General features: G+C 43.2%; 1 protein-coding gene across 3 annotated transcripts in view; it reads left to right on the top strand.

The window, feature by feature from the left end:
- Positions 1–4,961: 4,961 nt before the first annotated feature.
- KCNN2 (potassium calcium-activated channel subfamily N member 2) overlaps positions 4,962–24,315 on the top strand; it is a 78,641-nt gene continuing 59,287 nt past the window's right edge. For 2 of the 3 annotated variants that reach the window (XM_075726444.1, XM_075726445.1), the window contains exons 1-3: positions 4,962–4,983; positions 5,205–6,400; positions 6,680–6,775. In XM_075726444.1, coding sequence (XP_075582559.1) covers positions 4,962–4,983; positions 5,205–6,400; positions 6,680–6,775 — 1,314 coding nt within the window. Of the gene's footprint in view, positions 4,984–5,204; positions 6,401–6,679; positions 6,776–24,315 lie in introns of those variants that run through there. The other variant, XM_075726446.1, reaches the window with a different exon arrangement.

A 24,315-nucleotide genomic window follows, 5' to 3' on the forward strand; every position in this document is an offset into this window, starting at 1 on the left:
AGGCTTTAAGTATGATGATGACAACAATGAGCAAATGGACTTCCGTAACATGTTTTGAATTGGGAGGGCTATTGACTGGAAGAACCTACAGTGCATTTAAGATTTGGAAGCAATCATACACACATCTGTCACCTGATAAAAGCAAAGTCCATCTCTCACATTTTACAGCCTAATAAGGGATCACGTTATTAAGGAACCTAGAATGAATTTTCCAAATACAACAATGCCAGTGCAAACCCACAGTAACTATGTTCTGACAGTAAAATGGAAAGAACGATGGTAAAGTACCAATGGAAAAAATATTTATTTTTCAAACATGAGCAAATGAAATTTAACTATTTAGAATCAATTGCTACATGAATCAGAAATGCCATATTTTATGGAAAGGAAAAGTGCTGCTAACATCTTCAATTTGCGCACTACCAACTTTGCGAGGTATGATCTTATATTTAGATGTAAACACTATCTCACTGGACTCAATGGGTCAAAATTCTTCAAATACTGGATTTTGCAAGGTTAAAAGTAAGCTCAAACACTTGATAACCCCACACACTCAAAGTCACTCTGCTTTTGCATAGGCTGAAATAGAAATACTGCATGATGTTATCATTTCAGTAATTGAACTGAGTTAAAGTTCTGTGAGAATAATAAAAGGCAGTCAGATTAAACATAATGTAAGAGTCACCTGCCGAGCACCTGTAACAGCTGTGCAAAATAATATTAATGCTGATGCAATTAGCTAGCTAAGAAATTCCTTGTAGGTGGCAGTATCCCTTGATAATGAGAGAAAAGTAGGGGCAAGAAAAGAAGTCATTAGGTTTGTGTGATCTCCAAGTACTATAAAAATATCCAGAAAGGATGGAAAAGTGAATTAAGGGAAGAAATTTTGTGGACCCCATCCAATATTTTCAACATGTTTAATAGCAATACAAAATTTTGTTAGCAAAAAAATCAAAAAAACTCCATCCCTTGAGGAAGGCCCCTTGATGGGAGTAAAAGTGTGCAGCAATTCTAGATATTCCTTAAGCTGCACCACCATGGATTAAAGCATCTGAACACCTGAAAATTTGGGTTAGCATTTTAGAGCTGTCAATCCCGTGTCCTCATTTTTTGTATCCTGTACGTCCCAGCTAATAGATGAAGATTTTGAACTGGAGTGAATCTGCACTTTCACTGGTGATATGCTGGAGAAGCAGAAGAAAGTGTAGATTAGTGGAATGGTATAAAATCAAAAATAGAAAGAGAAAAGCATGCCTCCTTCTAATACGTAACTGTACTATCTGCACGGAACTATTATTTGGTATTTGTTCTCCTTCCCCTGCTACTGTGGAACATTATCAAAAAGTCTTTGAAATGAGCACAGGTCCAGCAGGGGTGGGATTCCAGTTAGGGCATATAACTAACTACCTGATAACAGAAGTTGCTGGGGTGAATGTCAGAGACATCTGGTGAGTAAAACCCCTGCCAGATGGTATGCAAAAGGTAATTTACACACGTGGCTCATATGGTTAGTTTCCATGCCACCGTCTTGGCAGCTGTACTGCAGTCATTTCGGTGTTATCTCACAAGGCATTTTTATTGCTGCTTGGATACCCCTGAATGATCTCATGATACCCTACTGCTGTTGGTGTTACCTGTTTTTATTAATGTGACTGTGCTTTCACTGAATGGCATCCCTCTGTGTAGACACTGAGTTATCTACCCACTTGCTTTTTTTGAACTGGACAACGCTGTTTCCTTTAGTGCTTTCTAGAAACTCCTAGGTCTTGTGCAGAATATGCTTTGAGTTCAAAATACTGTTGCACAATGGAATTTCCTAGGCTTTTTTTTTTTAATTCCTTTGTTTCCTTTTCGTTACTCTCTTTCTATATTTTTTGACATTTTTATGAGTACAGAATGAGTACAGGCAATAGGCTAACAGCCAAAATAGCTTTCTAATACCTTTTATTGTAGCCTGTAGGTGTTGCATCTCCACTGGATGTTGTTATGTGAGCTTTCCAAATGACTAGCCATTAGCTCTCACTTCAAATATGTCATGGTGTTTTTTCCTCTCAGAAATCTAATTTTTCCCATGTCTGTTGACCTTCCTGTCCTGCTACTGATACAGTTTTGCTCAACAGTATTTATCTTCTTCTTGCAATTAGTGGGTTTAGAAAAAAATTCTGTTTTCCAAACACCTCCAATAATCATCATCATCAAATGAGATCTGCCGTAGTCTCTCTCTTATTTTATACAAAGGTGTGTGCACACAGGAATGTACACACATACACACGTGAAAAACCAGCCTCTTTGGCAAAGCAGCAGCAGGATGTATGATAATCAGTAAGAGCAGCTCCATGCAGTATATAATGAGAATGCACAAAAACCCCAAAGCCCCTAATCCCAAACAGATACTGTTTGTTTCACAGGGGTTCACTATTACTAGTTTAGTATGATTTAGCAGTTCCAAACTGCCTGTGCTAATTTATTTGTGATACAAAAGAATATAAGAATTCAATTCACACGAAGAATGTATTTTATTTCTGAAAATAAATACACTAATTTTTAAAAGTAAACTTTACAATTATTTTACAAGGGAAGATGTTAGATTGAATAGCATCCTTCTATTCCAGCTCATTAATCAATTAGATAGAGAGGAAGGTTTACCTCTTTAGCTGTGAAAATGCAAACTCTCAACAATTCTTATTTTAGACCTTGAATCTGTGATGAGATATCCCAGGTTGCACAACGGAACTGAAATAAAACCTCTGGTTGATTAGTTTTGTAAAACGCTGCATGATTAGTATGACCTCTTGTGTTAAACATGGGAATATTCATTTGTTTATTCGCATTAATGAAACAATCAAGCAAGTAGATAAAATATCCAAAAGCCAGTAACAACACTGTCCTTCCCATTTCTACAAATAAATAGGATAGCAACAGATGTAGTAAAATTAGGACTTGTAACTTTTATATATGAATTAGAAAAATAAATGCAATTATTTCCCCATATAAAACACAGCTATCATATATTTTAGTCTACCAAGACACTAAAAAGATCACTTTTTTCTTCACATTTCTAATAAAACCTTGCATGACCAGAGTAGATGAAATTACAGGACAGTGCCTTGGTGAATTCTAAATAAAACATGAAGATTTACCAGTTTCTTAAAAAGCCCTTCATGGTAAACTAGGTCCTGAAGACTTTATCTTCTGTTAAGGAGAACACTTAAAAGAAAGTATCTTTCAGCAAACATAAAGGACATGGCATGCACAGAAAAGGAAAGATGAAACCTAAGCCTATCTAAATCTTTAACTAGTTCACAAAACATACACTCTGACAGCATGTTTGTGCAGGACTCTTCTTTACAGAGTGATAAAAGCCCAGGTTCACTAAGATTTTCATTTTCTAAGATCCATGTAATTCATGTGTGTGTTTGAGAACACAGGCAAAATGGGACTAGAGAGATGGAATTATAGCACCATGTTTTTTCAAAAAAACAATGGAAGATCCACAGCTGTGTTAAAAAAAAAAATCTTAAAAATAAAACTTTTTTTTTTTTTTTTGGTCTTTGGTGCTCAGGAGAGCTGAGTGCAATGGAGAGTATCCAAATACACTTCAGTATAATTTAAAAACACAGAGTGATGTCTTTGGAAAGTGCTTTATCATTGATGCAAGAATGTGTGTGTGGAGTTTTATTCAAAATTTGGTTGTTAAACAAATTGTGAATTATCACAAGGCATTATGATGCTGTATATCACACACACTCCTATTTATTCGTGCTTTTTTCCAAAATAACCTATGCTATGTAAACATACTCAGCCATTTTTAATTTTTGGTCCCGCTCTGAGTAGTCCACCTATACTGTACAACCAAGATGTTTACAACCTTAATGACGGTTGTTTGACTGTGTGTGTGCAATATGCGTTTGCTTTAAAAGGTACACCTTGGTTAGGAATTAAGTCACTGAAATAGTGACTTATAGCAGAGTGTATTTAAAAACTTCATTATTGATGGTGCCTCACTCAAATTTCTAAAATGCAAGCCATTCAAGGGTGTAGAGTTTCAAAGGAAATGGAATGTTGTGTAAGAGACAGAAATCATATGGATGTAGGCTTTTATCCTATACAGGCTTAGTGAATTTTGTCTTTGACATTAGAGAGCAGTTAAAGATGTAAGGAAACCTCCCACACTATTACATTTTGCAGCCCATTTTTTAAGCCACAGACAGTGCTGCCTGACTGGGGGGGGGGGGGAGAAAAAACAACCCCAAACCAACCCTCTTATAATCTCACCTAGGTGACAAGAATGGCACAGCTGTAACAAGGTAAATCACTTACCGCTTTCACGGTTCTTCCCTTAAAGAATCGTCCCTTAAATAGATGCAGAAAAGAGACTTTACCTGGTGCAGACGTTACTCTGCCCAAGGGAGCTGCGGGAATGAGTTATTCAGTGAGTTTGGGAGGGAAAGGAAGGGGAAGAGGCAAAACGGCAGCAGGCGACCAACTTAAGGAATGCAATGGCGCTGCATGCCCGGGAACCGGAGCCGCAGCCGAAGGCAGCTACTCAGTGACACCGATCCCGCTTGACGGTAAAGCTCCTGCCGACCCGCCGGAGCAGGGCTCCAGCCCCCAAACCCCCCCTGCGGAGCCCCGGCTGGCGGCCTCACGCCCCGCGGGCCGGCTCTCCCTCCTCCCGCCGAGGGAAGGAGCGGCCGACAGAAATCCGCCCTCCCTCCGTGGCAGGCCCGAGGCCTGCCGGGCAGTGTCCCCGCAGCCCGGCCCCAGGCAGCCCGCGGGGGCCGCGGCCTCTCCCCGCTCCCTCCGGCGGGCCCGGCCCCAGGCCGCGGCGCAGGCGGTGAGGGGCGCGGGCCCGCCGGGCCGGCGGAGGGGAGCTGAGCGCGACGCTGTGTTTTGCAGGGCGGCGGCGGCGGGCAGGCGGGAGGCGCCGCTGGACAGCTCCGGAGCGCGGCGCGGCGCCCATGTTCCGGAAACGGCGCAGATGTGAGCAGCGGCGGGGAGCCGGGGAGCCCCTTCCTTCGGCCCCGGGAAGCCCCGGGTTCCCGCGGCGGGCGGGGCGGGGCGGGGGCAGGGGGCGAGGGCAGCCCTCACCTGCGGGCGCGGCGCGGGCAGGAGGCGGGATCCCCGCGCGGGGCGGGGCGGCGGGGGGACCCCGCGCCGCCCCCGCCGCCTCACGCCGCGGCCGGTCCCCCCCCCCGCTTCAGGTGACGTGATGCCCGTTGTTTTGGTCCGCCCGACCAATCGGACGCGGCGGCTGGATTCTACGGGAGCCGGGATGGGCCCTTCGTGGCGGCAGCAGGACTCTCCCCTGCCGACCATAACGCATTGCGCAGGGTGCACCACCGCCCGGTCCTCCTGCGGCTTTAACGGCCCCGGCATGGACGCGCCGCGGCAGTTCCCGGCGGGCTTCGGCCCCGAGCAGCAGCAGCAGCAGCAGCAGCAGCAGCAGCAGCAGCAGCAGCAGCAGCAGCAGCAGCAGCAGCGCCCGCCGCCGCCGCCGCACTGTCAGCAGCAGCACGGCCAGGACAAGCAGAGCTTCCTCCAGCAGCAGCAGCAGAGCCCATGCCTCCAGTGCAACAACTGCGCCTACTACGGGGCTGCTGCGGCAGCCGCGGGGGATAACCTGCCCCTGCTGCTCCGCGCCTCCTCGCCCCTCTCGGGCGCCTTCCGGACTCACTCCTCGCCGCTCTCCTCCGCCGCCTCCTCCCGGCAGGGCAGCCAGCTGAACGTCAGCGAGCTCACCCCCTCCAGCCATGCCGGCGTGTCCAGGCAGCCTCACCAGTACCCCCAGTACCACCAGTGCCATAGCCTGCAGCAGCAGCAGGCAGCCAGCCCCAGCAGCAGTGTCAGCAGCGGCAGCACCCACCACCATCACCACCACCACCACCACCACCACCACCATCATCACCAGCAGCAGCAGCAGCAGCAGCAGCAGCAGCAGCGCCGGGAGAGCAACCCCTTCACCGAAATAGCCATGAGCAGCTGCAGGTACAACGGCGGCGTCATGCGGCCGCTCAGCAACCTGAGCTCGTCCCGCAGGAACCTACACGAGCTGGACTCTGAGTCGCAGCCGCTCCAGCAGCCGCTCGCCAGCCCCGCTGCTGCCGCTGCTGCCCCCGGCACCCCCGCCGCCCCGGAGATCGTGGTCTCCAAGCCCGAGCACAACAACTCCAACAACCTGGCGCTCTACGGCCCCGCCGGCCCCGGCCCGGGCGGCCCCAACAACGGCGGGGGCAAGTCCAGCAAGAAGAAGAACCAGAACATCGGCTACAAGCTGGGGCACCGCCGGGCGCTCTTCGAGAAGCGCAAGCGCCTCAGCGACTACGCGCTCATCTTCGGCATGTTCGGCATCGTGGTCATGGTCATCGAGACCGAGCTCTCCTGGGGCGCCTACACCAAGGTACCCGCCACCTCATGCCCAGCCCAGCTCGGCAGCCACCCCCAGCACCCCGCGGAGGGCCGGCCCCTTGGAGAGCCCAAAGCAGCGGGGCTGCTCGACCCCCGTCCCGTCCCGAGGCGCTCCCCCCAGCCGGTGGCGGGGGTGCCGCGGCCCCCGCTCTGCCCCCGGCATCGTGGGGCGAGGCGGCCCTCCCCGGGGCCAGGGGTGCGGGGGGGGGGGGGGGGGGGAGCAGCCCCTGCGCGGGGGTCTCTGAGGGACGGCGGTGTCTTTCTCTTGCAGGAGTCGCTGTATTCCCTCGCTCTGAAATGCCTTATTAGCCTCTCCACGATCATCCTGCTCGGGCTCATCATCGTGTACCACGCAAGGGAAATCCAGGTAACCTTTCCTTCCGTGGGTCAGTGCGTGCTGCTGGCATAGCTGGGGGTGCGAGGCGGTTTGTCTAAGGGCACAGCGGTGGTCAGCACTTGGCGCTTCCTGCTGGTTCAGAAAGCAAAAGTGACCGCTGCGCGCCTGCCAAAGTTCTGTGAATGGACCTCAGCCCTGGAGAGAAACACGGCGGGTTTATACGTGCCAGGAAGCTCTGCCTGCTAGGGACTGTTGCCTGCGGCTATGCTATAGGATCGCTTAGCCCTGAGGTTGTAACATGCTTTCTTGGTGACGTGCCTGCCGTCTTCTATAGATGTACAGCAACAGCCTCATATTTCCCAATGACTAAATTTCATGCTGTGCGTTTTCTCTTGACGGCAAGGTTAATATCTTCACTGTATGAGGTATGATATCTTCACTGCGCTGTCTTAGATACGCGCATACACTAGCAGAATGTTTAAGAGGAGGGGGAAGCTTAGGTTCGACTTGTTTTATTTAATGCTGTACAGCCACTAGGAATATGACAGGGGAAAACTGTTGAGAAAGGTAGGGCTAAAGGTAGGAGGAACGTAATGATGGAAGCTGTAGAGTAAGTCTCGCAAAAACACTCACAGGTTCTGTCCGAGGGACTTAGTTCTAATTTCAGTTGTAATTTTTGTGACCAAGAAATTAAAATTTGGCATTTTAGCTCAACTGAAACATACAACAGATAGATTTTAAAGTTTTGAAGGGAAAAATACCTTACTCACAGATACATCGGTGCTTTTGCTTTTTCAGATTAGTTAGAGATACCTTCAGATACAAGCTGAAACGACAGCTTTCAAGGACAAAGAAGACTTTTTCACTGGTACCAATCAGTTAAAAAAAAAAAAATTAAGAATTGTATAGTACCCTGCTTCTGTGCAAATGAATGCTGTAGTTTCAATGTGAAATGGTACCATAGTCTCCTACTTAGGGTAATGTTAGAGAAGTATTATGTTACAGAAGACTCTTTGCCAAATTGGATCCTGTTGTGCAGTCATTGCACATGCAAAACTTCTATTCCTGGCTCAGAACCCAGTTTCTCTGGATTAAAATCAAAGACATTGAAAGCTGTTTAATGATATAGTACTCAATAAACAAGTGTTCTGGTGAAAGAGCATCTTTATAAACTACTGGAGTACTAACGAAGAGGTTTCTTTATCTGTATAAAAATAAGTAAGTGGCACTGCTGCAGTGTGGGAGCCGCCTTCTCTGGTGTATTTTTCCCACCCAGTGTGGGTGCTTGAGGCATGGAGAGCAAAGCTGAAAAAAATCTCTGGAAACATTTGAATTACTCTATGCATTTTCCAGAAACTTTAAATGGAAAATTTTTTGCAAGATAACCAAGTAGTTGTAGGTCCCCATACGCATCAGCTCGTAGTAAGCAGTCACTCCAAGATTCGGCTGGGGTTTTTTTCAGGTCAGTAGTTACAAATTTTCATTCCCTTAGGAGTGTGTTACAGACCAGAAAAAACAATCTTAAAAAAGTTGTAATTCTGTTGTTTTTTTTTTTTTTATTGATAGTTTTAAAGAACTTCCTCATGTATGTGACTACATGGAAGGAGTTACACAATCATGTGACTTAATCAAGGTCAATGTAGTTTTCAGTGCTGACTGACAGTACAGAACACAAGTATACCTGCCTGTAAAACAGCAATACCCTGTGGTTTTGTCCAAGAGACACCAAAAACTGCAGTCATCATGGCACGGTCTGGAGTGAGCTGCAGCTTCAAGGGGGTCTGTCATTCAGCCTGAAAATGAAAAGGAAGTTCTCTTTTTCAAGGAGCCTGTTAGAAGGAAAGATAGTTTTTTAATGTAGGCACAGTCTGGTTTTGACAACACTTGACTTTTGAAAAATAAGGTGAAGAACATGCAGAGCAGAATTTACATCCATCTGTGGTCATAAATTTATGTTACACTTGACATCTGAAAACAAGAAGTACCTTTAAAATACGTACCTTAGGAATATAAGGAATCTTCTCCAGGCAAAAGAAGTTACTGCATAACCCTGATAATGTAATGGGTTTTAAATAGTCTTTAAAGCTGACTGTTTTCTGAAGGCACATTTGCTTTTAATTCAAGCAAATACCCTGCAATGTGCGGTAGAATGAATCACGTCTGTAGAATCATGCCCACAGATGGTTGGTTGTGTCCTGGAGGACTGTTGGCACCAGCTATTTGTCAATCCTGTTTAAGTTTGAACATTCCTTTCTAATTCTTCTCTGAAGCGTACTTAGACTTTACCAGTGGGTATAGTGTAAATAAGCAGGAATTCATTGAGAGAAGAAAAATTGTTCTATAGAACAGAAGAAGGTCAATGTATTCTGCTTGCAGCGTGGTACCTTTCATACGCTGGTGGAAGCAAACCAGCCTAAACATAAGTAGATTTTTCTACAAATCATGAAACTAAACATGTTGGGAAATAAAAAGATGACATTTTAGTAATTATTACTCCTTGCAGATTTAATATTCAGAAACTCCTGGTGACCTAAAATGCTGGTAAACGGAAATCGGCGTTTTTGTTCTTTTCAGTAGTCTGTGACCTTGATTTATTGGTAGGAAGTCCGAACAGTCTTGCTGCAAGCAAGTCTATGGCTGTGCCTAGCAGCATAGCAGATGACTCTAGTCTTTCCATTAAAATGACATTGGCCATATGTTTTGCTTTGAAAACAGTCAGCCGGTCAGTTAAACCACACTCTAGAGCTGGCCTGTCCCAGAGCTGCTGAACGTTTTAAGGGAGTTGGAAGTTTCTGAAGGCTTGCAGGGGTTCTTCACAGGAGCCGAGAGTCGTATATCCATGTGAGGGGAACGAGTTTTCTCTTTTGTCTTTTCCCCCCTTTGGACCATGGTTGATGTGCGGTGCAGGAGCTGGAGCACCGTCAGTCTTTTGGGGCGGGGAGGGGGTGGGGGGGGGGGGGCGTTTTCCGCCGCCGCCTGTTCAGCACCGCAGACAGCTCCGCACGGGGCGCGCGGAACGGCACGGCCGCCCGGTGAGCCGCCCGGTGAGCTCCCCTACTGCCCGGTGAGCCGCCCGGTGAGCCGCCCGGTGAGCTCCCCTGCCGCCCGGTGAGCCGCCCGGTGAGCCGCCCGGTGAGCTCCCCTACTGCCCGGTGAGCCGCCCGGTGAGCTCCCCGGTGAGCTCCCCTACTGCCCGGTGAGCTCCCCTACTGCCCGGTGAGCCGCCCGGTGAGCTCCCCGGTGAGCTCCCCTACTGCCCGGTGAGCCGCCCGGTGAGCTCCCCGGTGAGCTCCCCGGTGAGCTGCCCGGTGAGCTCCCCTACTGCCCGGTGAGCCGCCCGGTGAGCCGCCCGGTGAGCCGCCCGGTGAGCCGCCCGGTGAGCCGCCCGGTGAGCTCCCCTACTGCCCGGTGAGCCGCCCGGTGAGCTCCCCTACCGCCCAGTGAGTTGCCTGGTGAGCTCCCCTACCGCCCGGTGAGCTGCCCAAGGAGCTCTCCTACCGCCTGGTGAGCTGCCCGGTGAGCTCCCCTATTGCCTGGTGAGCCGCCCGGTGAGCCGCCCGGTGAGCTCCCCTACCGCCTGGTGAGCTGCCCGGTGAGCTCTCCTGCCGCCCGGTGAGCTCCCCTGCCGCCTGGTGAGCTGCCCGGTGAGCTCCCCTACCGCCCAGTGAGTTGCCCAGTGAGCTCCCCTACCACCCGGTGAGCTCCCCTGCCACCTGGTGAGCCACCCGGTGAGCTCCCCTACCGCCTCGTGAGCTGCCCAAGGAGCTCCCCTATTGCCCGGTGAGCTCCCCTATTGCCCGGTGAGCTCCCCTATTGCCCGGTGAGCTCCCCTATTGCCTGGTGAGCTCACCTGCCGCCCGGTGAGCCGCCCGGTGAGCCGCCCGGTGAGCCGCCCGGTGAGCTCCCCTACCACCCGTTGAGCCACCCAGTGAGCTGCCCGGTGAGCTCCCCTACTGCCCAGTGAGTTGCCCGGTGAGCTCCCCTACCACCCGGTGAGCTCCCCTGCCACCTGGTGAGCTGCCCAAGGAGCTCTCCTACCGCCTGGTGAGCTGCCCGGTGAGCTCCCCTATTGCCCGGTGAGCTCCCCTATTGCCTGGTGAGCTCCCCTACCACCCGGTGAGCCGCCCGGTGAGCTCCCCTACCACCCGTTGAGCCACCCAGTGAGCTGCCCGGTGAGCTCCCCTACTGCCCAGTGAGTTGCCCGGTGAGCTCCCCTGCCACCTGGTGAGCCGCCTGGTGAGCTCCCCTGCCGCCTGGTGAGCTCCCCTGCCACCTGGTGAGCTGCCCGGTGAGCTCCCCTACCACTCGGTGAGCCGCCCAGTGAGCCGCCCGGTGAGCTCCCCCGCCGCCCAGTGCGCTGCCCAAGGAGCTCTCCTACCGCCCGGTGAGCTGCCCGGTGAGCTCCCCTACTGCCCAGTGATCCACCCAGTGAGCTCCCCTACTGCCCAGTGATGTGCCCGGTGAGCTCCGCTACTGCCCAGTGATGTGCCCGGTGAGCTCCCCTACTGCCCAGTGATCCGCCCGGTGAGCTCCCCTACTGCCCAGTGATCCGCCCGGTGAGCTCCCCTACCACCCGGTGAGCTGGCCGGTGAGCTCCCCCGCCGCCCGGTGTGCTGCCCAAGCAGCTCCCCTACCGCCTGATGAGCTCCCCTGCCACCCGGTGAGCTGCCCGGCCGCCCGGCAGCACATGCATCCCTGCGGGCTCATGTTTTTAGCCTCGCGTTCAAAACCTGTTAGCACAATGGCTTTGTTTTTGAATTCCCTGGAACGTGCCCAGAGCTCTGCATCTGACAGACCAAAGTATCCATCCAGGAGGCTGTAGCTGCAGTATTTAGGCAAGAATAACTGTATGGATGCTGCGTAGTCTTGTGAAATACTGGAAATGTTAAAATATTTTCATCAAATAGGTTTTTGGTGATCGCGCTGTGTTAGTTATAATTCTGTATAACTTTAAAGAATAAAGGAGGAGCTGTTACTAAATTTAATAAATGTGAGTTAGTGTTAAGACTATAATAAAAGTCAATAAAAGTCAATATAAATAAAAGTCAAATGAAACTAGAAATATTTAAATGACAATTCATAGCTTACGTTATCATTTCCAGAAAAGAGGACAGAAATTATAAGCAAGTTCCCTTCATATCCCTCCCCCTCCTAGAAAAAAACCCAAATGAACAACAGTAGCAATGTTGGAGTTGAGGATAGTCACAACCCCAAATCTGTGTGTTCTCCTTTTGGTCCATTGTTGTCATGCTTATAATGCTGTTAAAAACATCACACTTGGGAGATTATGAAATACACATTGCTTGTCTCTCCAAGCTTGTGTGGTTGTTGATTCAGTTCTTCAGAGCAAGTGCCCTGTGTTTAGAAGATCAATGGGAAAAATTTAGTTAATCATTATCCCAGCCTAGAACAGGTATTTCTCCGACTACTATTCCACTTGAGAGTTTAAAGAGGTAGAGGAGGGAAGACCTAAGAAGATAGCATGATCCAGTTAGCATAATAATTTTTGGTGTATAAATTATCCACTTCATGCATAAACAGTTTGTTACTTAATAACTACTTTACATAATTGAAGCAGGAGCATGGAACATGGTTAAAATTGTAGTTCCTAGACACCTTATTGTTCCATTGCACATTTCTCTAGCAGAATTTGCTGTTAGATCAATAAATGAAGTGGAACGTAAGAAAGTTTTAGGTGGCAGTTCACATGGTAAAGCTGCAGTTTTTCTACTTTTATTGAAAAATCAACCTCTCTCTGTAGTCCAGCTGGAGATAGAAATACTTTTTAAGTATGCACTCCTGAAGTTCTACTGGCACTTTCTTGTATTACTCAGAGCAAAGGATTAAAATCAAAATTCTCTGAGGTTGACAGTAAGAGGTCTTTAATGTCTTTCGTTGGGCATTCCGTCATAGCCTGGTATTTCTTGAGAGATGGTGGTCACTGAGGGAATGTATCCACGAAACACTTTTCCTTTGATGCTGGACTGCTTAGTGTATCCCTTCTGTAAATAAACATTGCCCTTCTGTTGCCTGTCCTGAGTAAGACTGACCTGTGTAATGATAACCTGTGTTCTCTTGGACAGAATGTGAACCTCTTTTCCTTCTCCCTGATACAGATGCTGTCATGCAGAAACATGAAAGTTGTTGTCATTTGGTAGAAGTGAATAGAAATCTTCATTTTTTGTATGCCAGTTGAGATTTCTAACCGCTTCTAAAATGTACTGCTAGTTCATGCTTAGGTAGAATGCCTGTGGAAAGTCTTGCAAACTCCAGTGTTAAGGTTAAGCCATTGCTTTCACAGCAGAGCCTCCCAGGGCTCCAGGGAGAAAGCACCTTCAGTCCCTAGGTGGTTCTGAAGTGGTGGGAAAATAATGTGCTACTGATGGATTTGGAGTGAAACACTTTCAGTCTTCATTAACTTTATGGAAAGTTGTAACAGCTGAGAGCCCAAATATCTTGCTGAAGAATCAAGGATCTTTTCTTCTTTTCCCTGTTTTTGAAAACTTGAAGTGGAACAGGTAGTATTAGGAAACAGCGAAGGATGGTGATAAATACATAACTTGACATGTTTATTGTGCAAATAAATTCCATAATACATTATAGTAATAAACAGTTTACGGGACTTTCATTATCTTATTGGCATCAGTGGAAAGTTCTGTAGTAAAAATTTTGCAGTCATGAACAAATACGAAGTTAAACTCCCTTATAGTTTCCCATCATAAGTAGTAATGGGTATTCTGCTGGCCAAATTATTTATTTGTTTTTATCTATATTATTGTTTTGCCTTCACTGGGGTGATAGGTGTGTATCTCCTTAGCTGTCTTGTTAGCAATCTGTTGAGTCTGTGCTGAGTCTAACTTGCCTTTGCTTAGGTATGTTGAACCATCAGGGATTGCACACACAGACTGTAAAACTTCTGCTGCAGAAACAAATTAGTTAGATTAAAATCACAGAGAGCAAGTCTATTGAATAACAGGTGAAAATCAAGAAATAAACTTTGAGTGATAATTTTATTATGATCTAAAGTCTGTTGAGAATTAGTGATTTTTTTTCTATTTATTTTAATAGGCCTTGGATCGGGCAACAACAAAACTCATTGTGTAGCAGTTTTGATCCAGGATACAGTAACTTCATGTGCAGACTCAAAGATACGCTTGTACCAATCAAGTTTAATACACATTTCATATGTGTATTAAACAGAACATTCCATATGTGTAGTAAACAGCAGGAAATCATGTAGGAATCCAAGGGCACCATATCTGTCAAATTAATACCGTATCTGTCAAATTAACGCTTTAGAGTGTTTTTGTGCAAATACTTGTTTTAGTTCCATTCAGTACCTTTTTGACAGATTGTATCTGCAGAATCTGTTGACCCAGGAAAAGTTACAGGTGCCCAGTGTCTACGAAACTCAGCACTATAATGCATGCGGCACAGAAGGCAGGCTAGAAAATCCTTTAACGCTGGTCAGCATCCAAAAGGGTCTGAGGCCTTTTGCATTGAAGTTACATGTAGAAGATGCCTCTATTTCCAACAGGCTCCATTAGAACGTAGGAGGAGGTTGTACCTGATGGTCAGGACACTGAATGGTTGGCCTGGCCATACCTAGGATTATCTATTCACATGCACTGGTGTTCTGAGCATTTTTTAATGAGGCTGCTAGAAGTTTATTAAGACATAGTAGTGCATAATGAAGTGTGAGAAGGTATGTTATTGTCCCTGTTGAAGGAGAACATTTTTAACCAGCTGTCAGATTCTGGATTTGTATAAATTGTGTGGCTTAGCTGAAATCAACAGAGGTACTGTTGTCTATGATCTTAGAGGCATTCTACGTGCCCATCTTAATGTGAAAGTATTGTACGTGTCAGATCATTCAACTGTGGGGACTTCAGGTCAGAAAATTCTGTCAGGTACTTGACTGCAGCTCTGATTTGCCTGAGTTTAAGTGAAAGTGTGCCAAGACTGACAAGTGTAGATTAACACTATTGTGATTCTGGTTCTGGTTTGTGTGTGATCTATGAAATGTAGTATTCTGGGCTTTGAATTTGATTTGAGACATGTTTATGGTCCATTTTGAGCAGAGCTTAAAACAGGAATGGCTGCTGCATAGGACTTGGGAGAATTAAAAAGCTGTGTGGAAGCTTCTGTGCAACTTCAATCAGCTTTTTTCATCCTTGATTTTGATGATGAAAGCTGTTGTCATGCTCCCTTACTAGAGGATGAATTACTGCTCTGAGCTTATGAAGCTCCTTTTAAGACATAAATTACCCCTAAGAGAAGAGGCTGTAATTGATCTTGTAATTAGCTTTCAGGTAAGCTGGATATATTCGTCATTGTACAAAGTTTCTTTTATTAACTGAAAATAAACTGTAAAGTATGCAGAAAAACAAGTAATTTTGTGGGGAAGTTTCCACAGCTCTGTTCTGTGGAAAAGAGAAAAGTTACACATCATGACAACACACAAAAAAATAGAATTTAATACAACTTTTTTATGCTTTTTTTTAAGTAACATAAACAAACTATATTACATTGAAAAATATGAATGGAAAGACTTCCATTCAAAAAATGTGATATGCCAAATACCTACGTATCACAGTGTATTTTTAATGAAGTTGTGTAAATTGGCTTTGGCCCATTATTTTAATGAAAGCTACATTAAGTAATTTCTTCTTACAGTTGTCAGAAGATCGGAAGAGATTGTCATGAGAACATGTTTTACAGCTTAGAAAGAATTCATGTGTAAAGAGAGTGGTAAAACATGAACATTTTGTACTTTAAACGGGTGTATCTGAACCCAGGACTTTGCAACCAAAAATGTTCTGTTAATATCATACATAAATATTTTATATAATACTGTTTTAATGTAGTTGCTGGGAATCACACATTTATAACTTACAGATTCATTCAGCTTTTCCCTCTTGAACAGTCCCTGCAATTGTGCTCGTTCATCTGTGTGAAAACAGTCCTTAATAAACACTTTTATACTGACATTTTAAAAACCAAAAGGGTATGAATGTTAGATATTCAGTGACAGAGTGAAGAGGGATGAATTCTGAAGAGGGATGGGTGCATCTTCTACAGTGCTTCCTTATCTCACTCATTTTGGTGGAGACTGATGGACCTTTCAGAATAAAATCCCTTTTGAAGAAATACTAAACCTTTTGATGACAGATGGAAATACCCCTGTGAATTTCGTATAAAGTAAAACCAAAGGATAGGCCTTAAACATCTTTATATTTTAAAATCGCCACTCTTAGCCCTTTTAAGAGTAATTTGCTCTGGGTTGTTTTTTCTGTAAAGAAATGTATTTATTAAAAGAAAAACCTGCTCTGTCAAAGTGGCACCTTCTAAAGTTTTTTGCCTATTAATACTGTAGAGCTATCCTGATGATTAGGGGAGAGCTGGGTTCTGTGTTATGTGACTGACCAACACAATTGTTTATTGAATTCTAACTGAATACATATCGCAAAGTTACTGAAGACTGCAGGAGCCACGAGGCTCGTTAAGCAGAGTTAAAAAGCTGTACAGGTGTAACTAAGTATAATTTGTCTTGCAAAACTGTTGCTGCTGGTTAGGATGTGTCTGCGGGAAGGGACCTAGCTTGTTACTGAGTCTGGGTATTCAGAAGAAGGTATCAGAGGCAAAGGAAGAGTTTTTCCTTGTAAAAGAGCATATTTGAAATAAAAAATAATTGAGAAATAAATATATATGGGCTCACATCCATAGATTTTATTGTCACCTGTGGGTAAAGAGCTTCCTGAGCTTTCTTACCTGTAGTCTGCAATAAATATTATTGCCTGTAGTATTTTAGAGTGTAGCTGTGTGTCTTCCATAAACAGTTATACATCAGTTCTGTGGTTTCATGGGTAGGTGTAAGTTAGCCTGTAAAGAAGGAAGCACATGTATAACAAGCATTTATATTGTAGTTTTCATTGTTAAAAGGAATTACTTAGATAAATCCTCAAATTTTTTTCTGTCACTTAAAATCCTCAATTTTTTTTCTGTCACTTAAATGGTGTTTTTACAAAAGGAAACGCTGAGACCAAGTGTTCAAGTGCTGTGGAAGTAATGTGGGGGAGGCTTTGTAACTACATTTGAAGCTCAGGCTTGCCTATCTTGTAGCCTTATGCTCAGATCAGTCGTTTGTCACATAAAGAAGACACTGTTGTTGCTGTCCAGCTATGCCTATAATTTTCAAGAACAGCCTGCTTTAGTGGATGTCCCAAAAACTGCCATGTAAAATGAATGCAGTGCTCCACAGTATGTCCTAATGAGATACTGTTGGGAATCTTTATGAAGCGTTTTATTCCTATTACAGTTGTTTATTCCAGCTTTCACAGCACTGCTACTTCTGTAGCATTACTGCAGGTGTATGCAGACATTCACACCTGCCCTACCCCTGACCTCTGACAGTAGTGTCTTTCACTAGAATAATGCATTACAAAGCAATGCTTCATCTTCAGTCTCTTAGCAGAACAAAGATTCATCCCAGGTCGTGAATGGTAGTTCTTGTTTCATGAAGGTTGTTATGCTTTTAAGAATAAGATCTGTTGCAGCCAGGGAATGAGGCATGTCTTTAATTAAAAATAAAAATTGCATAGTAGCTTTGATTCAGTCCATACCATTGCATCCATAAAATTCACATATATAGAACTCTGATTTCAGTCTGGGAAACTGGAAGAAGACTGAATGTTCAGGTGTGGCTAGACAGCACAAAATAAATTGTTTTCTACCTGAAACAAATAATCAATATGACTAGCAAGAATGAGCACTCAGCATTCACCGATAGCACCTAGGTTTAATGAAGTTTTCGTCAAAAGTATTCTCACTGTATTTCTGATACAACACAAGTTACCATTTTTACACCAGTCATGCGTATTTGAGGTGTGTTTTGACTTCAGAGGAGAATCTGTATTTGTGAGTATCTAAATTAGTGGGATCTTTAGAGCCTTTCAATTTAGAGCATCCTGATTATATGCTGAGGATTTGATCCTTAACACCTTTGTTATTATTAAAATATCTTTTAAAGACAACTTTGAAACTCTTGAACAGACATTGATTTATGAGTAAGCTAAGGATGCTCTTTACCCACATTTTCTTTGCCCATGGAGCTGCTTTCTATGGTAGCCGTAAAATTTAGTTTTGGCCATGCAGCTACTACACCTGGCTTGTAGTGGGTTCCTTTGATTATTGATTCCTTTGTAGGGTACTGCCCAAGCGTGGTTCTTGGGCTCTGCATAAGGAATGGGCCGATACAGGAGAAATTCTTGTCTGTCCAAATTCCAGTATAGTTGAAAAGCTACCCTGTGTCAGCTACTACTGAACACGATCCCCATCTGAATGGTGTCTTGGGTAAAGTGGTTTCACACTAAGCCCACCCCCTCGTTTTGTTCTCATTTAGCCAATAACTTGCATTCTGTTGTGATTTCTGCAGTGTGATAGTTTAGAATAACTAAATCTGTATGTGGTAGGATAGACCAGTGCTAGGCCTGATGTATTTCCAGTTCAGCTTCCATATAGTTTTAAGATAGTTTAATGGCAAAATGTGTAAAAAAAAAAAAATTGATAGAAGACTACCCATGGGCAGTCTGCTTTCCAGATTTGGTTGTCAGATAGGAAAATGTTTGGTTTTCCATCTTTATCTGAAGCCATATATGAATACACATTTGTCTACCTCCCAGCAACAGAATGGGATGCAGTGGAGCCAGATGAGAAATTTAGCTGTGTGGCTGTAAGCTGGCAAACCATTCTTTTCCCCTGCCATTTGGTAATTGGAAGGAAAATAAAAAAGATGAACAGTTCTTTTATATACAGCCTGTCATAAGAGATGTCACTCATCCAAAATTAGTAATTCTTGCATTTCATCTGTGACTTTTGTTTGTATGTTGTGGCTGATGTCATCCTGTGTTAACTGCTGGACCTCAGATTTTTGCTGCCGTGGACTGTCCAGTTGAGCATAATGGTTGTGAAAATAAAGCTTTCTAAAACATTTTGAATAGCAATTTTATGTTTAAACCATGGAAGATAATGGGGTTGGCAGCATTCAGAGCAAACTTGTTTCATGTTTCCCCTCACTACAGGAAAGACATTGAGGTGCTGGAGCATGTCCAGAGAAGGGCAACGAAGCTGGTGAAGGGTCTGGAGCACAGGCCTTATGAGGAGCGGCTGAGGGAACCTGAGGGAACCTTATGAGGGAAGCAGCTGCAGTCGTAATTAGTAGTGATCAAGTAAAGCAGTATTTTACCTATAAAGAAATACAGGTAAATACCTGTAAAGAAACTTGTGACTTTGTTTAACCTGATGTTGAAAGTTGCCCTTCTTAAAGATATTTTAACTTAATCTTTGAAGCAGTTTGAAGGCTGTATCTGCTATATGGTTTAGCCAGAAGCCCACTTTAGGACTTCAGGAGTAACACGTACTAAGTAAATAGCTGTTTTATTGTTGCTCCCTCCCTGTTTTTCTTGCCAGGGTGAATTACAGAGGCACTTCTTGCAGGAATGCCTCTATACACTTAGGATTAGTGCGTGACTATGTTTATTAGGATTTTTAAATACATAAGTACATCTAACTCCACTCTGCTTCTCCTGCTGCCCAGTTCTTCGTTTCCCTTATTTAAGTGGTCATGCTTTAGGACAACACTTAAATACTTAGATTTTGCATTTCTGTATTTGGAGTTATTTTAAACATATCCTTAAATGAAGTTCCCAGTTTAACTGTGTTTCTAAGACGGTAAAAACACTACAGGGACTTCATAATTCCTGGGGTGCTGATGTGTATTCACCCATTGTCAGTTAAACAAAAATTTACCCAGTTTAAAAGAAACACACAAACTTTCCCAAATACCTGAAGTATTTGTGTCATAAGGAAATACTAAGGGAGGAACTGAGAAGACAGATCCATGTGTATATGATGTGTTGGTACCAGTTATTCCTTAAAAACAAGTTCCTAAGTTTAGAGTCAGGTGTACTCCTTTGGCAGAATGAATGAGTTAGCTCATTTATCTAGCTTCAGATTCAGTGTTTCTTTCTTTAACTTCTGTTTCCCCTGTTCACTTGCAAAAATATTGCCAATTTCTTCAGAAAATACATCCTTTTTTTAATTGGTTCCAGTTCTCCTAGGAGTAATGAAGCTGATCATCCCTGAAGAGAGTGAGGCTTCTCTCTCATTGGGAACAGTGGCAGATGGCAGCTGTTTTGGGAGATGGCATTTCTTTGTGCAGTGATCTGTAGAACAAATTATTTTTAGTACTGAATGAAGAAAAACAAATCCTAAATGAAGAATTGTAAAATAATAATTTAAAATTAACAACATAAAAATACTGAAATGTAGATAGTTCTCCCCAGTGAATTTTGCTTCTGCAAGACAACTGTAGAATCAGAGTTACTTTATTTCTGAGGTACTTGAAATGGGGAAAAATGTAACACAGACCACTGCTAGGTTTCTTAAAAAATGCATTCTAAAAATTAGTTCTGTAAAATGGCACGGTTATTTTATGGGAAGATGTGCTGTGTTCTTCATGTATGAAGTTCTGGAACTGCTCCTTCAGTGCAAAACTAAATTCATGCCTGACTTTGAAATCGGTGTTTCCATCCCTGTACTGGCAAGATCAGTGTAGTAGTTGTAGCAGACCAGAAGAAGTTTTTAAAGAGATTTTTTTGTTGTTGTTTTGGGATTATTTTATTATCATGGCAGTTTTTTCAATGTGGTCATTGTTTATATTTGTGAAAGTGCAAAGGGAACCTAAGCAGTTAATTCACTATTTCTTTGCAACTTTCCCTTTTAGATGTAATAAAGCTGGCATAGCTCATGTCCTGCTGCACTTGCTTAGCAAGGAGAGTGAGGCAGAGCAGGCCAGCAAAAGCAGCGGGTAGAGTGGGGTGGTGGCTGATGGAAGCTGAGTTCTGAACAAGTTGTGGTTAGGTTAGGTTAGGTTAGGTTAGGTTAGGTTAGGTTAGGTTAGGTCAGGTGCTGAAATGTTTTATAATGGCTGGCTACATTCAAATAGCCTTGCTCAGTCCCTAGGTTCTTGCTGAAAAAGCTGTGGTTGAAAACTATATATATCTTTTTCATTCCAACAATTGTATGAAGCTGCGATTCTGGATTGCTCTGGGTCACCCAGTGTATGTATTTGCTAGTAAATACATCTCTTATGTAGTAACATACATATTCTTTTTATTTTCTTTGTTATTTCTTCCTTGTTTTTTAAATAACAGAATAATAAATAGTATAAAACAAGATTCATGCTGTTTTAGTGAATTGGTCCCATTTTCAGAGTTTGCATGTTTATGCAGGAGACCTGTCTCAACTGTTCCTGCTGTGTTACTCTTCTTGCATTTAAGTGATATTCAGAACTTTATTAAAGTCATGCTCCTTCTGTATGTGCTTGGAGAACATTTTGACACAAGAGCTTTTGGGAACTGCTGGTGCTGGATGGAAGCCTTCCAGATGTGATAACTTAAGGAGCTTATTCTTATTGTGTTTTAAGCAGCTGGAGAGTGTGGGATCTCAAACTTTGGTATAATGAAATAGCTGTTAAATTAAGAATATTGTTAAAATGAAGAAATACTTGTCATGGACATTGACTTTGTAGAAACTCCTGATTCAGTCAGTTTAATTCAGTCACTTACTGGAGGGGTCTACTGAGTACCTGAAATGAGTATCTGAAATGAATATGGTAACCCTGAATGGTGGACTTTTATTTCTGGACCTCTGATTTAGTTCAAAGGTTCATAAAAATTCATGTAACTAAATATCTCCCTGTTGATTACAAATCTGAGGAAGCTCAACTGTGATTGTTGCAGCAAGAGTCCAAACTAAATTAAATTAGGAGATTGCCTTGTGAAATATCTTTTTAATGATTAATGTGAAAAAAATTTTGTTTTGATAATAGTTTTTTTTCAAATCAGCCCTTTCTATTAATAAGAAGTTCCTTATCTAATTCTTTTGATTTTGTTATATATTTATAAGCTTGTGATGATTTCTTAGTCTGATGCATAATTATGCTTTTCTCAGGGGGTTCTCCATAGCATTAAGAAAGAAATCTTGATACCTTGGAATGTCCTTTTTCTTCCTTTGTAGTCCTTGGATTTCAATTCTTAACGCTATTACCTGCATAGAAAGTTACTGGGTAGAAAGAACGGCATTTTTATGAATATATCACCTTCTTTGGGTCCCTAGGGCACATACATATATGTGGAGAGACCTGTATGAAAAGAAATTATGTATGTTCCAGCAATTGCTGAGTCCTATAATGGTCTTTTGGCATTGTAGGCTGTCGGGGGGTTATGCTATTTCACAGTTGTTTGAGATGAATGACAGAGCTGAAAGTCTGGCCAGTACCATTTAAAAATACTGAGCAATGCCTCTGAGTATCTTTGGAGAGAGAAAGCTAAAAAGAATACTGTCAGTATGTGATGTAAACCAGAAAGGAAATATGGGTAGGCAGAATTTAACGTTGTGTGCTTAGGCAGAATTTAACCCTGTGTTAGTTCATGTGATCACATTTATGATCATAAATGTCCTTTCTTTGTAAAAAGTCTCATAGAATATTTGGGGTAGGTTTTTTATAATGATCTGAGGGAGAGAGGGTAAAAAAGACAGACAAACCTGATAAGAGCATTGTTTAACATATACCTGTTTTTTAAAATGGCTGTGTTTATGTGTGGCCTGTCAGAGTAACTAAGATGTATTATTCAGATGTATTTTAATGTGAAGTTTTTGATGCTGTACTTCTGAAAATATGGTTCACAAAGACTATAAATGGTCTGAGCCTCTTTTATGCATTCCTTCCTGAGATGGTAAGGTTTAAACCCGGTCTTTGAGAGAAGTATTTTGAGCCTGCTTAGCCACCAGCAGACATAAACATGAAATTTTCTTTATATGCATTGGTGTACACAGTGTTTATAGCAAAATGTCAATTACTGTGAAAAACTAATTTTGCACAGAGATGCCAAATTTAAATAAATATACTATGCAAATAATAATTTTTATGCTGAAGCCAAGTACCAGACTTCCACAATCCTCTGTTTAAATTGACATTTTTATAACTGGGGGGGTGGATCTGTATGCACATATACATGTATAAGTGATAGAGCAGTCCAGCTTCCCCATTTGAATGAACTAAGTATATTTCATTAAGTAGATAGCTATATCCACGAGAGCTTGTGGATCAATTTCTAATGACCTCCTAGAAAGTTTGGTTTTAAATCTGGGCGGGGGAAACATTCTGGAAAATATAAGATAGTCAAGCCCTCATGTAATTTTGTGAAGAACGTATTCTCTGCCTTCTGTGCTTTGCATGCAGAGGTGTTTGATGCCTCATGACTTTATGTACGACTTGAACCCGCTAACATGTCTGCTCTGAGGTGGTGTATTTAGCATGAGGAGTACAGCAGCCCTCAGGAGCTCCTGCAGGCTCTCCAAGGTCAAGGACAGGCCTTTAGATAGCTTATAGACCATTTGATTACATCTCTTCTGTTGATGGAAGAAGGTCTTTTTCGTCCCCTAGTTAGGGGGAACTGTGTTAAAGGCTTGAGATGTCTATCTCCCACCACCATATGGTTTTAAATCATTTGTACTTAACGGGGTGCTGTGGGGCAATAACTTGGCTGTTTGGAGCACTGAGACAAAAGCAGTATCTTCTATGTTCTTTTTTGAGTACCATAATGGTCTTTTTGGTTGTATTTGGGGGCTACAAACTATAGAAAAATGTCTGGTCAAAAATTTTGGTAAATCAGCAGCCCCAGAGGCTATATTTTGCTACTGTGAATCACAGTCCCATCAGTTCTTTCATAAGCTTTAAGTGACTCCAGTATTTAACCATTTTAAATTTGGATTTTTAAATTAAACAATTGCAACAATATGTTTGTGAGTACAGTTGATTCCCCTTCTGCAAGGAATGCTTCCAGGAGTACAGCTGATGCTACCTTATCACTGTTTATTGCTTCCTTTTTACTCCTGTGTTAACGTATCCCCACAGTATTACAGTAGGGTAATGATACAGTTTTCAGATTTGTTCTTTTACCTGGATTGTAAAAGCATTTTTAGAAAATAGCTAGTTTCCTTGTTGTTTGCATGCACCAACATCCTCTGATAGCCTGCTATGAACCTGTTTTGATATCCTAATGATTTACAAAATTAACTTCTCTCTTTGTTTTAAGTAGCTTCAGAGAGTCTCTGATCTAAGTTGTCATTGTGTGCAATCTGTCTACTTTGAATGTGTTTCTCTTTTTCTCATCTGGTGTTATATGAATTTAACGAAGTCCCATGCAAATATACACATACCTATATAAATAGCTATGATATGATATTTATATTTATGTTTTTACTGTGTGACATTACAAATACCAAGTTTATTTGAAGTTAAAGATTGATTTATGTCTTTATTTACAACGTGCTGGAAATACATAATTTCAGGTGAAAATAACTTCAAAATTTTTCTTATAGAGTGCAGACTTACTAAAGGTATATGAGAGTTCTGTATTTGAAGAACCTCACAGAAAGCTGGTGAAGTACTTGTATTAGATTTCAACACTGAATAATTGTAAGAAACTTGAAAGCTATGAACAGGC

The sequence above is a fragment of the Pelecanus crispus genome, chromosome Z (assembly GCF_030463565.1).
Source record: "Pelecanus crispus isolate bPelCri1 chromosome Z, bPelCri1.pri, whole genome shotgun sequence".
Taxonomy (NCBI): Eukaryota; Metazoa; Chordata; class Aves; order Pelecaniformes; family Pelecanidae; genus Pelecanus; species Pelecanus crispus.